The following is a 13632-nucleotide window of genomic DNA, read 5'->3' on the forward strand; positions in this document are numbered from 1 at the left end:
ATAAATTTCTAACCCAACCATCCTTTTAATGTGTAAGTCTTGTTCAGCTTTCAAATGTGTAAGAACACAGTGCAGGTAGAGGAAAGGGAAATTCTTTCTAAATAAAAAACAAAAGACAGAATCTCCTGCCATTAATGATTCTTGCAAGAACCATTCTTTATCAAGATGGTTACAAAATGATGATTTTCCAGCTCTGGCACTTGCTGCACATTTACTCTTTAGCACTGTGGTAAGCAGCAGCTCCTTTATCTCTATTTATTTATTTATCCATCTATTTATCTATATCTTTAGTAGTTTACCTTTATGGGTTCCTTTTTTCTTTTTTTTTTTTTTTTCCAGTGGTATATAGTTCTTAAACATTTTGGTCTCAGGATCCTTTTAAACTCTTCACAATTATTGAAAAAGCTTTGTTTATGAGATATGTATTAATATTTATCACATTGAAACTGAAACAGAATTTTAAAAGTGTTTAATTCATTAAAAATAACCCTAATAAATGTAATAAATGTTTACAGAAAGAATATATTTTTGATCAGAAGTAACTATACTTTCCAAAACAGAAACATTTAGAGAAAAGAGTAGCATTGCTTTGTTTTACAGATCCCCTAATGTGTGGCTTAATAAAAGACAGCTAGATTTTTCATATCTGTTTCCTCATTCAGTATGTTACTATATCACATATCATGTAGCCTCTGGAAAACTCCACTGTACATTCATGAAAAAATAAAAGTGAAAGAGACAAATAACATCTAGTATTATTAAAATAGGTTTGGCCTCACAGACACCTTAAAAGAGTCGTAAGTACCCCTCAGACTTCCCTATCACACTTTGACAATTGCTGGTCTATAATTCCTGGATTATTTTGGTGCTCAGGTTATCCCAGATTTAGCCAGTGTCAGCTAAGCTGGCCCTGAAGCTGGCCCTTAAGTCCTTGTGATAGGCCCCTATTATCATTGTTTTTTTCTTTCTTTTTTTTTTTGAGAAATCTTATTTTCTGACATAGCAAGATGCTCCAGGCTCATCTTGAACCCACCCTGCCCTAGGCCTGGAATCAGCCATTTTCCTGAGGAATCGTGGTTTCTTTTGATGGATAATGGCGTAGAGGCCAAGATTTGGGCTCTAGGGGTCCTTATTGCTATTAGGGTCTTTGCTTCTAGGCTCTTTCTGCACATAGAACCAGGAAAATATATACATATGTATGCATGGAAATACATATATCTGTGTATAAATACTTATCTATCTTATTTATCATAAGTAACTGATATCTCCAGTTTCAATCTGACCCCTGTACTTTTTTACCTTTCCCCATTACATATCTGTATGTCCTTCTACAATGAGAACCCTGCTTCCAATAACATTAACACATTTACTCATTTGCTGAATCATATAATATATCTAGAGTAGTTTCAGAACTGCCTCGCCCATACCACTACAGAAAACAAACATACTACAAACAGTTCAGGATGTGTTTGCAGTTCTTTTCCTTCCTGAAAGTAAGGGTACATAGGCACATACCACTTTCTTTTCTTTCCCCATTCAGTGTGGTTATGTTATTAGTCTGAAATAAAGTTGGGTTTATTTGTTGCAGTTTGCTTTCATTTCCTTCTTTTTTTCCCTTTCACATCCATGTTGATTTAATTTTTTGAATATACAGAACATTAGCATGCTTTCAAACTTATTGAGAAGTATATACTCAGACGAGTGCCACTCCCTTCCTACTTCTAAGATCTCTGCCCTCTTCTTTCAAACATAACATAAGATTGTACATAACATAGGATTTTATGAAATTAAGGGTAAACACAATCCAAGCAAGACTTTGATGTTCATCAGCTGTTTCCTATCCACAGGAATTTCTTACTGGTATGTTGGTTCCTTTGCCCTGTATCACTGTATGTTCTGCTGGGCCTGTCTCTATAGACCAGTGTGGTTTTCGAAATGTGGTCTACAAGATGACTTCAGCAGGTACAAAGACAGCCCGTTACATTTTTAAGATATATCTATTTTATGTATGTTTGAACACAAAATACAACTAGTGTATTTAGTCAGTGATTTCATGGGGTTTTTTGGGGGGAGGTAAAGTAAAAAGTGAATATTGAAGAAAAAAGCAAGCCAAATTAAAGAAAAATATTAGGAATATAATACTACAAAGTGTGACCAAAATTGCAAAGCTGGCACTTGAATGACTGAAGTTGAGAACTCTGCTCTAACTCCTCTTTCCTGAGTCTGTGTCCAGGGTTCTTACTCTATCCCAGAAACCCAGTAGAACAGATGAAATCCATCTCTTATCTAAACCCATCGTCTACCTGATACCTGAAAGGGAATCTTGCCTTTTTTTCTTTTAACTGAATGGATTCCTTTTTTTTTTTTTTTTTTTGCGGTACGCGGGCCTCTCACTGTTGTGGCCTCTCCCGTTGTGGAGCACAGGCTCCGGACGTGCAGGCTCAGCAGCGATGGCTCACGGGCCCAGCTGCTCCGCGGCATGTGGGATCCTCCCAGACCTGGGCACGAACCCGTGTCCCCTGCATCAGCAGGTGGACTCCCAACCGCTGTACCACCAGGGAAGCCCCATATTTTTTTAAATAAAGGAATAGGAAACCTGCTATCGTCATAGGGCAATTAGTTCAATGGCAGGTAGCTTTAAATTTTTTTAAGTTTGGGAAATTGTACTGTTACTTACCCAGTCTTTAAATCCGTATACCATTGATCATTATGATCTACTTGAATTCAAACTTTTATTTTGACTGTTTTAATTAAATCTAATATTGTTTAATATTAAGTAAAACACCATGTAAATATGGTGTTTTACTTAATACTCATTGAGTACGCCACTGTCAATTGTTTATTATTGTATTAGGACTTATTAAACCTATACATATATTAGATTAAAAGTTTTTGTTATTAAGTTAATTTTTTAAAATTTATTTATTTTATTTATTTATCTTTGGCTGCTTTGGGTCTTCATTGCTGCGTGCGGGCTTTCTCTAGTTGCGACGAGCAGGGGCTACTCTTCGTTGCAGTGCGTGGGCTTCTCCTTGTGGTGGCTTCTCTTGTTGAGGAGTACAGGCTCTAGGCTTGCGAGCTTCAGTAGTTGTGGCTCGCGGGCTCTGGAGCGCAGGCTCAGTAGTTGTGGTACACGGACTTAGTTGCTCCGCGGCATGTTGGATCTTCCCGGACCAGGGATTGAACCCATGTCCCCTGCATTGGCAAGTGGATTCTTAACCACTCGGCCACCAAAGAAGTCCCTAAGTTAATTTTTAAATGTAAATTAGACCCTAAAATTTTAACACTTGAGTAAGTACTTAAATTTGCTCCATTTACTAGATGGAAATTTATTTTGCTATGAGAAGTAGGATTGTCTTTACAACTCTTGTATGAAAGCATATTAGGATGAGCAAGTGTACAATTTGTGCGTAATTTCTTACTCAGTGGGAGGCATAAGTTTTATTCCCAATTCATAAAAATTGTACAGAAGGAGTAGTCTTAAAACAATTTATTTGGAGGGAAAAGCCCATATCTGATTACCAAGAGTTTATTCAATAAATTAATGGCCTTATTTTATATTGCTAAAGATGTGTACATGCATTTCATAAACTTTTGATGTCATCTATTTGTAAACAAAGGTTTTTTTCAGCAATTATCTGTGACTAACTCATGAATTACTCTTCCTGTCTTTCCATATACACAAAAATAGGTATGAATTTTGATTCTTAAAACTCTTAGGATACAAAGGAAGTTTATAAACTTGAGGGTAGGAATAAAAAGTTAATTTTTATGTCACAGACATATAGATATACTTACTTATATATGCATTTAGTGGTGCTGCTGGAAATGGTAGACCCCTCTGTTCTCTCCCTATGCACTAAATTTCATTGACATACACTTAAAAGCTTATAGAACACACATGTACTTTCAGAAGGCCATCTGTTAGCATTTCGTATTTTAGATGATAATTTTCTTTTCTGTACTTGTTATTGCTAAAAAGATATACTTACATCCTGGTATTTAGATAAGGAATATATGAAGACACAGATATTTTGACTCTTTCAAACATTTTGAAAATTGTAATGTAAACATACTTTAGTAAATTTAGTCTATGCTAAATTTATGGTAAATTGTTATTATGATGTGTTTATATATTTGGATATAAATAGCCTTTTAGTAAAAATATATGTATATATGTTGAGCCTCTGCTATGAGAGTAGTGCAGCTGTCATTGTTAGAGGCTCCTTTTACCCTAATTCTTGTCCCTACACCCTGGGGACTTTACTACTAATCCCTTGTCCTCCTGTGTATTTATTGGATAAGATAAGCAAAAGGTAACTCCTCTTTATAAAACTTGGAAAACCTCTGTATTAGGATTAAATCAGCCCAGTTAAATGAGTCCATAATAAAATGCAGAGATTCCCTGAGCTCATCTCAGAGTTATTAGCCATTAATGGCTTGTCTAGGAAATTCTAGCCTTTCACTTACTATTACTAAGGCAGAGGAAATAAAACTAGCCACTCAGTATTCTTAGGCTACCCTTTTGTGTCTCCCTTTCTCCTGCACAGTCACTCCTAGAAATTTCCTTGTCTTCAATTGAAGGATTTTTTTTTTTGCCGTACCTTCCTTGCAGCATGCGGAATCTTAGTTCCACACCAGGGATGGAACCCATGCCCCCTGCATTGGGAGCGCAGAGTCTTAATCACTGGACTGCCAGGGAATTCCCGAAGGAATTTTTTAATGTAGAATTTCAGGTAGTTTAGGAGAGAGATTTGCAGTCAACAAAGTCAATTTCTTGAATTATGTGACCCAGTCTATTTGGCATAGTGTAAGGTTGGCCTAGGAGTGGGAAGAGAAAGTGGTATTTTGCAAGGCCCAGATTTCTCTCCCTGACTGTTCTGACCATTGTTAAGCCATACTTCTCCTCTCATCATTACCTACCAATACCTTCTCTGTTTTAGCCTGCATTCCCTGGAGTAGGCAGGCACATTTTTTAACTGTTGGGAAATAGAAACTTACCTGGTTTCCTCAGGATCAAAGTTTCAATGACAAAGTAATATGTTTTGAAATCACCATTTTGACAAAGCTGCTGCTGCTTTGAAAGGTTATAATCAAGGCTCTTTTTTCTAATTGATATATAGTTGTTTTACAATATTGTGTTAGTTTCAGGTGTACAGCAAAGTGTTTCAGTTTTATATATATACATATATATATATATGTATATATATATATACTTTTCAGATTGTTTTCCATTATAGCTTATCATAAGATATTGAATATAATTCCCTGTGCTATACAGTAAATCCTTGTTGCTTATCTATTTTATGTATAGTAGTTTGTACCTATTAATCCCATATTCCTAATTAATCCTTCCTTTTCCTCCCTTTCCCCTTTGGTAACCATAAGTTTGTTTTCTATGTCTGTGAGTCTTTCTGTTTTGAAAATAAGTTCATTTGTATTAGTTTTTAGGTTCCACAAATTAGTGATATCATATGGTATTTGTCTTTCTCTTTCTGACTTACTTCACTTAGTATGATAATCTCTAGGTCCATCCAAGTTGCTGCAAAAGGCAATATTTCATTCTTTTTTGTGGCCAAGTAATATTCCATAGTGTGTATATATATATATATATATATATATATATATATATATATATATATATATATATATACACCACATCTCCTTTATCCATTCATCTGTAGATGGACGCTTAGGTTACTCCCATATTTGGCTATTGTAAATAGTGCTGCTGTGAACATTGTAGTATATGTATCTTTTCAAATTAGAGTTTTCATCTTTTCTGGATATATGCCCAGGAGTAGGATTGCTGGGTCGTATGATAACTCTGTTTTTAGTTTTTTAAGGAACCTCCATATTATTTTCCATAGTGGGGCCATGAATGTTGATTCCCTTAGGCAGTAGCAGCAGCCACTGGCACCTCTGATATATATACCTGCAGAGTTTGAAGGAGTTAAACATTCTGTTGTTTATTAAAATGTTTTTTATTGGCCTGCAAATTAATTGGTTTCTCTTTTTCTGTACACAGAATCTAGACTTATTCTACCAAAATTAATTTTGCATACAATGTAGGAAATTTAAAATTTCTGAAGTAGTTTAGAAACTGCTTTTTCTAATATACCTAATTCTAAATGGAATCTATTCTTTTCCCTGTTAATTCTCTTATCATAGGAGGAGGTGTGTAATATCTAAAGAGAAAATATTTCATGTAGTAACTACTGTATCATGGGTTCATTTAAAAATGTAATAATCACTTTTGTCTTACAGGACAAACTATTCGAGAGAAAAGAATTGTAGAATCAGCAAATAAAAGAGAAATAGACTATGAAGTAGGGGATATCCCAGCAGAATGGGAAGGTAAGTTTCTGCTTTTAGTAGTGTCTTTTGGAAGGCAAATAGTTTATACACAAAATCAATAAGAACATAACATTATTTCATGTTCTTTGCAAAAACTTTTACAATCTGAATCCATGAAACTTTTTTTAAACTTTGCATTTCTTTGAGAGTTGTGAAGGTGCTACATTTTAGTAAGGGAACATAGTGAAAAGAACTAAGAAGCATTAGTAGAGCTGGGACTAGGGTGAGGCAAGCAAAGTTTCTTAGATGCAGAATTGAAGAAGGCATTCACTTTGATATGCTGGCCCTGCACTTATACAACCTGAGGATCTGAATTCTGTTTCTGGCACTCTACCCACATGCACGTGGGAAAGTAACTCATACCTCTCAGTCTTAGCTTCCTCTTTTATAAATTGTGGATAATACTTGCTGTAGATGCCATTTGGAGTATTTGTTCAACTTACAGTGACCCCATTAATTGCCCCCATGTTTAAACAAGGATGGACACTTACTTGATCCCTGTCAGGACTTTGGAATTAAGGTAAAAAAATGAAAGGAAGAGAAAATAGTAGCAGTCTTTCCATAAGGCTGGAGTAGTATCATATGAACCTGGTAGCACATGGGTGGCTATCTTCAATCCACTATCTAAACTTTGTTGCAGAAAAAAAACTTCTTTATCTACTAAGAAGAAAATAGAAACCAGTCTGCAAAGAGAAGTACAGTTAACCCTTGAACAACACAGGTGTTTGTTTTTTGTTTTGATTTTTTTGTTTTGAACAGCACAGGTTAGAAGCAGGTCCACTTATACGCAGATTTTTTTCCGTAAGTTCATACTATGGTATTACACGGTCCGTGGTGGTTGAATCTGCAGATGTGGAACTGCAGATATGGAAGTCCAACTGTTAAGTTATAGGTGGATTTTTGACTACGAGGGGGTCAGTGCCCCTAATCCCTGTGTTGTTCAAGAGTCAACTCTATGTAGCAAGGCAGAGAATATTTCCTATGTTTTCAGCAACTTTCCGATTCCCAGTTCCATTTCTTTCTGAATGAAGTTCATCTGAAAGTCTGCCATCAGGTTCTAAGTGCCATCCCACATCTGTGCTATAAATTTCCCCTTGTTTATTACCAGTTCTTAGCCTAGTGCCTGGCACATAGGAAAGCACATAGTAAGTGCTCAGTAAGTATATATTAAATACTTGAAATCTAGCTTGAGTTAACCCTTGTTATTTGAAACTAAAAGAACCTTAACTAAAATACCAATACCTATCTTATATATCACTTAACATTTGTCAAGTGTTTACCTGTATACCTGGTATTATGCCATTGCTTCACAATCATTATATTGTTTTAATTATCACAATAATCCTATGAGGTACACTGTAGTCCCATTTAATAGGGAATCTAAGTTCTAGAAAGATGAGATAAACTGCCTGGGTAATACAGCTACATACTGTAAGCAGTGGACCCTTTGCTTCCTGGTGGGTTTAGCATTATACCTAACATATGGTAGCTATAGGCATTGAGTTATTTTTATGTCAGCATGTGAGTGTAAATATTTCCCTGGACATATCTTTTCCATTTTTCTTTATTAGCTATGAAAATAGTAGAACTATGAGAAAAGAACATTAAAATGGGTAGATACCAGGGACTTTTTGAAGAAATACAGAATATAAACTGGCAATGTCCAGGAGTAATTGAGCTTTCTTACTTTTTAAAAAAATATTTATTTATTTAATTTATTTTTTTTGGCTGCGTTGGGTGTTAGTTGCAGCATGCGGGATCTTTGTTGAGACACGCAGTATCTTTCATTGTGGCGCAGGCTCTTCATTGTGGCCCGCAGGTTTCTCTCTAGTTGTGGCACGCATGCTCCAGGGCATGGGCTCTGTAGTTTGTAGCACACAAGCTCTCTCGTTGAGGCACGTGAGCTCAGTAGTTGTGGCACGCAGGCTTAGTTGCCCCGCAGCGTGTGGGATCTTGGTTCCCCTACCAGGCGTCGAACCCATGCCCCCTGCATTGGAAGACGGATTCTTTACCACTGGATCACCAGGAAAGTCCCTGAGCTTTTTTATTTTAACAGACTCTCCAGTGTTATAAGCGACATTTGCAATTCTCAAATAATGCTTGCACCTTCTTATAATGAACCTATTTTATCATTTTTTCCAATAGTAATATAGAATTAAAATGTTTATAGAAATAAATTAAGTTATAAATAAATAGGTAGTGACTCATTTTTAAGTGTTTGAGACTTTCAGAGAATTAGAATGAAATTCTAATGCTTTTTATGGCTCTGTCCTGATCTTAATAATTTAGCATAACCCTCCCATGGGGCACACCCTTAAAACAAATGTATCAACCAAACATTGAAACAAAAATTATTTTTATAGTGTTGCATATCAATTAAATGTAAAAAATAAGAACTCCATACCATGAAAAAGTAAAGTAAAATATAAATAAATACACAAAACACTGTATACAGGAAAGGAAAGAAAAAAACTTAAAGTGAATAGTGTCAACCCCAAGTGAATCTAAAGTATTTTCAGGTCCAGATGAATACTGTATTTGTCAATTGTTAGTAGCAGAATACAGGTACCCACACGCTGCATTTCCTGCCATGATATGTATTAAACGGTTCACCCTTTTCATTCATTTATTTAATAAACATCTATTGAGGACCTCTGAATTCATGGAGTTTACATTCTGGAGTGGGAGAGTGGGTGGAAGAAAGATAATAAATCAGATAAATAACTATATAGTATGTTAATGGCCACAGAAAATAAAGCAGATAAAGGGAATAGGAAGTGTTGTGGAGGGTTTTACAGTTTTAAATAGTATAAAGAAATGGCCTTGTTGAGAAGATGACTTTTTAAAAAAAATAAATTTATTTATTTTATTTATTTTTATTTTTGGCTGTGTTGGGTCTTCGTTGCTGCACACAGGCTTTCTCTAGTTGCGGTGTGTGGGCTTATTGCGGTGGCTTCTCTTGTTATGGAGCATGGGCTCTAGGCACGTGGGCTTCATTAGTTGTGGTGTGTGGGCTCAGTAGTTGTGTCTCACGGGCTCTAGAGCGCAGGCTCAGTAGTTGTGGTGCACGGGCTTAGTTGCTCCACGGCATGTGGGATCTTCCCAGACCAGGGATCGAACCCGTGTCCCCTGCATTGGCAGGCAGATTCTTAACCACTGTGCCACCAGGGAAGCCCCAAGAAGATGACTTTTGAATAAAGGCAGAAGGAGCTGGTCATGAAGATAAGAAGCAGAGGAGCATTCCTGGAGAGCTAGTGCAAATGCCCTGAAGCAGGAGCATGCTCAGGTTTTTAAGGAACAGTACGGAAGCCAGTGTGACTGGAGTAGAGCCAGAGGGAAGGTAATAAATGAGGTTAGAAAAGTAATAGGTTGATCAATCTTGTAGGCCTTATAGGCCATTGTAAGGACTCTGGCTTTTACTCTGAGATTGGAAGCCGCTGGAAGGTTTTGAAAAGAGTAGTTGTATGCCCTGAATTATATTTAACAGGATCAGTCTGGCTGCTGCATTGCAAAGAGACTGAGGAGGGGCATAAAGAAAACTTGGAGACAGTATGCTCTTGTAATAACTCAGGCAAGGGCTAATTGTGGCTTGAACCAGAGTAACAGTGAGAGTGGAAAGAAGTAGTTGCATTCTGGATCTCTTGTAAAAGTAGAGCCAATGAGATTTGCTGACAGATTGGATGTGCAATGTGAGAGAAAGAGAGCAGTCAGTGATGACTGTTAAACTTTTGGGCCTCACCTGGAAAAGTGCAGTTGCCATTGACTGAGAGGGGCAAGACTGGAAGGAGGACATTTGGGGGGAAAATGAGATCAAGTTTGAAAATGAAGTTTGAGATATCTATTAGATATCCAAGTAGAGGTATTAAGTTGTATATAAGCTAAGAATTTGGTGGAAAACTTTGGGCTGGAGATAAAATGTGGAAGTTGACAGCAAATAAATGGTATTGAAAAGCCAGGAGACAGGATGAGATCAGGGAATGTGTGTAAATAGAAAATGAGAAGTTCATACCATATGATCCAGCAGTCCCACTCTTGGGCATATATCTGGAGAAAGCCATAATTCAAAATATACATGTACCCCAATGTTCATTGCAGCACACTTTACAGTAGCCAAGACATGGAAGCATCCTAAGTGTCCAACAACAGAGAAATGGATAAAGAAGATGTGGTACGTATATACAATGGAATATTACTCAGCCATGAAAAGAATGAAATAATGCCATTTGCAGCAACATGGATAGACCTAGAGATTATGATACTAAGTGAAGTAAGTCAGAGAAAGACAAATATTATATGATATCGCTTATATGTCGAATCTAAAAAAATGGTACAAATGAACTTATTTACAAAACAGAAGTAGTGTCACAGATGTAAAAAACAAACTTATGGTTACCAAAGGTGAAAGGGGAGGGGGGAGGGATAAATTAGGAATTTGGGATTAACATATACACACTACTATATATAAAATAGATAACCACTACTATATATAAAATAGATAATAGGACCTACTGTATAGCATAGAGAACTCTACTCAATATTCTATAATAACCTGTATGAGAAAAGAATCTATAAAAGAATGGATATATGTATATGTATAACTGATTCACTTTGCTGTACACCTGAAACTAACACAGCATTGTAAATCAGCTATACTCCAGTAAAAAAAAGAAAAGAAAAGAATTAGAAAGAAAATGAGAAGTTCCAAGACTGACCCCTAGGCTATAACAGGGTTTAGAGACAATGAAGACAAAAAAGGAGCAGCCAGAAAAGTGGGAAATAAAAGAAAAAGTGTCAAGGAGGAAGAAGTGATCAACCATGTCAAATAAGGACGAAGAATTAATTCTTTGCTTTAAGAACAGGAAGTCACCGATCCTGATAAAAATAGTTCTGCAGAGTGTTAGGAACAAAAGCCTGATTAAAAAAAAAGAATAGCAAGAGAGAATTTGGAGAGAATAAGTATAGATAATGCTTATGAGGAGTTTATCTGTAAAAGAAGGGAGAGTGTTGAGGCAGTACCTGCATGGGAAAGTGGAGTCAAGAGAGGAATTTTATTATGTTTTGTTTTAAAGACAGTAGAAGTAACCAAATTTTGTAATAGTGATGAGAAAGTTCCAGTCAAAAAGGAAGCATTAATGATGCAGGAGGAAGACCTTGAGAAAGCAAGATGGGACAGGATCTAATACACTTGTGGAAGAATTGGCCTTTGACAAGAGCATGGAAAGTTCCTCAGTAGTAGTAGCAGAAAAGTAGAGTATATAGTCATAGATGCAGGTAGATCATGTAGTCGTAATAACTTGTATAAATTCTCTGTTGATTCCTCCAAGTGAAGCACAGAGAGATTAAATAACTCCCTAAATACAAATAGCAGCTATAGCCAAGAACCCAAATTATCTGTCTCCAGAGTCTTTACTCTTAATATTATATTGTATTGCCTACTCCATAATGATTAGGCTAATTCCTGCTTATCCTTCAAGTATTAGGGTAGACACGGATTCCTTTGGACATCTTTTCTGACCCTACCTCTCACCCCCTAGTGCTTAGTGGGATGTTCCTGTTTTTGTTTTTCATCTCACTTGATGCCTCTCCACAGCATAACACAACACACTGTAGAGTATTCCCTGTTTACTTGTCTACCTCCTCTACCTGGACTTGAAGATTCTCTAGTGTAGAGTCTTTACCTTGCTCATCCTTGTATTCTTAGGGCCTAGTTCAACACTTAACATAAAATAAGTGCAAGCTCAATCAATATTTGGTGAATGAATGCATTTAAAATTGAAACTACATAAGGAAGAGACATTTTGGGGACTTTGCTGATTTGCTGAAAATAGTCCATTTTAAAAAGAAAGACATGGAATGGTACACCAAAGCAATTGGTTCCTAACATAAAGGACACTCAAGGTTCAGATGTGGGAGATAGTATAGTACTAGCTAGTATACTACTAGCTACTGAACAGTCTTACAAAGTTTCAGGGAACCTTTTAAGTTTAATCCATGGCATGATGTGTAGTTCTTATACAGAGCCTCTCAAAAGCTTTATCTTCATAATTCAGATCACAGTGTATCTTCCATTTTTTTCCTTTTTTGTTATTTTGTTAAGTTTAAGCTAGTTTTTTGTTGACAGTAATAAGCATTATTAATGAGAACCCTAAAATACACACAAAGTAGAGTATAATAGGAAGAGACAGAAAGGCTCTGATCCAGTATGTCTTTTTAATGGAATATTAATCTTTACTTAATCACACATACTCATTAAAATATAAAACTAAATTTCAGAATAAAGTCAGGTAAAAATTAATTTTTAGACATATTAGACCATACCTATCATTAACACAATTAATATCTCAGTATGAAATATCATATGCACTTTTATTGCTTTATTATTAATAATTAATAATTGTTTAGCATGCTTTTCTCAAGCCACAGGAACTCCCCACCAATAATTTTCAAAATAAACTTCATAAAATAATATTTATGGCACAATGCTATCCTTGTGCCAGCATCAGAAGACCTGGGTTATGCTCAGGTCCTCCAATGTGCATTTACTACCTTGGTCATTTTGGGCAAATCTATTTTACCTCTGTTTTTCATCTGTCAGATTAAAAGGCTGGGTTCGGTATCCTTTAAGGCCCCATCTGTCTCTAATGTTCTATGATTATATGACTCTAGAATTATCTGTAATCAACTTATGTCCCAACACAGAGTCTCTGGACCTACTGTATAACCAAATTGCTTGGCTGGGAATTGCTGAGAGTTGATGGTGATCTCCTTCATTAGAGGATAAGATAGCTGCATATATTAATTATCTATTGGTGCATAACAAGTTACCCCAAAAGTTACAGGCCTAAAACAACAAACATTTATTAACTCACAGTTTCCGTGAGTCAGGAATCTAGGCATGGCTTAAGTAGATCTTCTGGCTTAGGGTCTCTCACAAGGCTGCAGACAAGGTGTTGGTCTTGGCTGCAGTCATCTCAAGGCTTCTCTCAGGGCTCATCTACTTTCAAGCTCATTCACATGGTTTTGTCAGGCCATAGAAGGTTTATTTCCAAGCTCATTCAAATGGCTATTGCCTGGTTTCAGGTTCTTCCTGGCTATTTGACTTAGGCCTTAGTTCCCTGATAACTGTAGCTTTCTAAGTCTTGATATCAGGTACTGTTAGTCCTTCTTTTTTGAAGTTATTTTGGCTCTTCTAGGTCCTTTGCATTTTCATATGGATTTTAGGATCATTTTGTTAATTTCTATAAAAATGCCTCCTGGGATTTTGGTTGGGATTGT

At 36.3% G+C, this 13632-nt stretch overlaps 1 protein-coding gene across 2 annotated transcripts in view; it reads left to right on the forward strand.

Moving 5' to 3' along the window:
* The window catches only part of NDUFAF2 (NADH:ubiquinone oxidoreductase complex assembly factor 2), a 183939-nt gene that overhangs the window by 100968 nt on the left and 69339 nt on the right, over positions 1–13632 (forward strand). For both annotated transcript variants that reach the window (XM_067730764.1, XM_067730765.1), the window contains exon 2: positions 6268–6357. In XM_067730764.1, coding sequence (XP_067586865.1) covers positions 6268–6357 — 90 coding nt within the window. The remainder of the gene's footprint in view (positions 1–6267; positions 6358–13632) is intronic.

This window comes from Pseudorca crassidens, chromosome 3 (genome assembly GCF_039906515.1).
Source record: "Pseudorca crassidens isolate mPseCra1 chromosome 3, mPseCra1.hap1, whole genome shotgun sequence".
NCBI lineage: Eukaryota > Metazoa > Chordata > Mammalia > Artiodactyla > Delphinidae > Pseudorca > Pseudorca crassidens.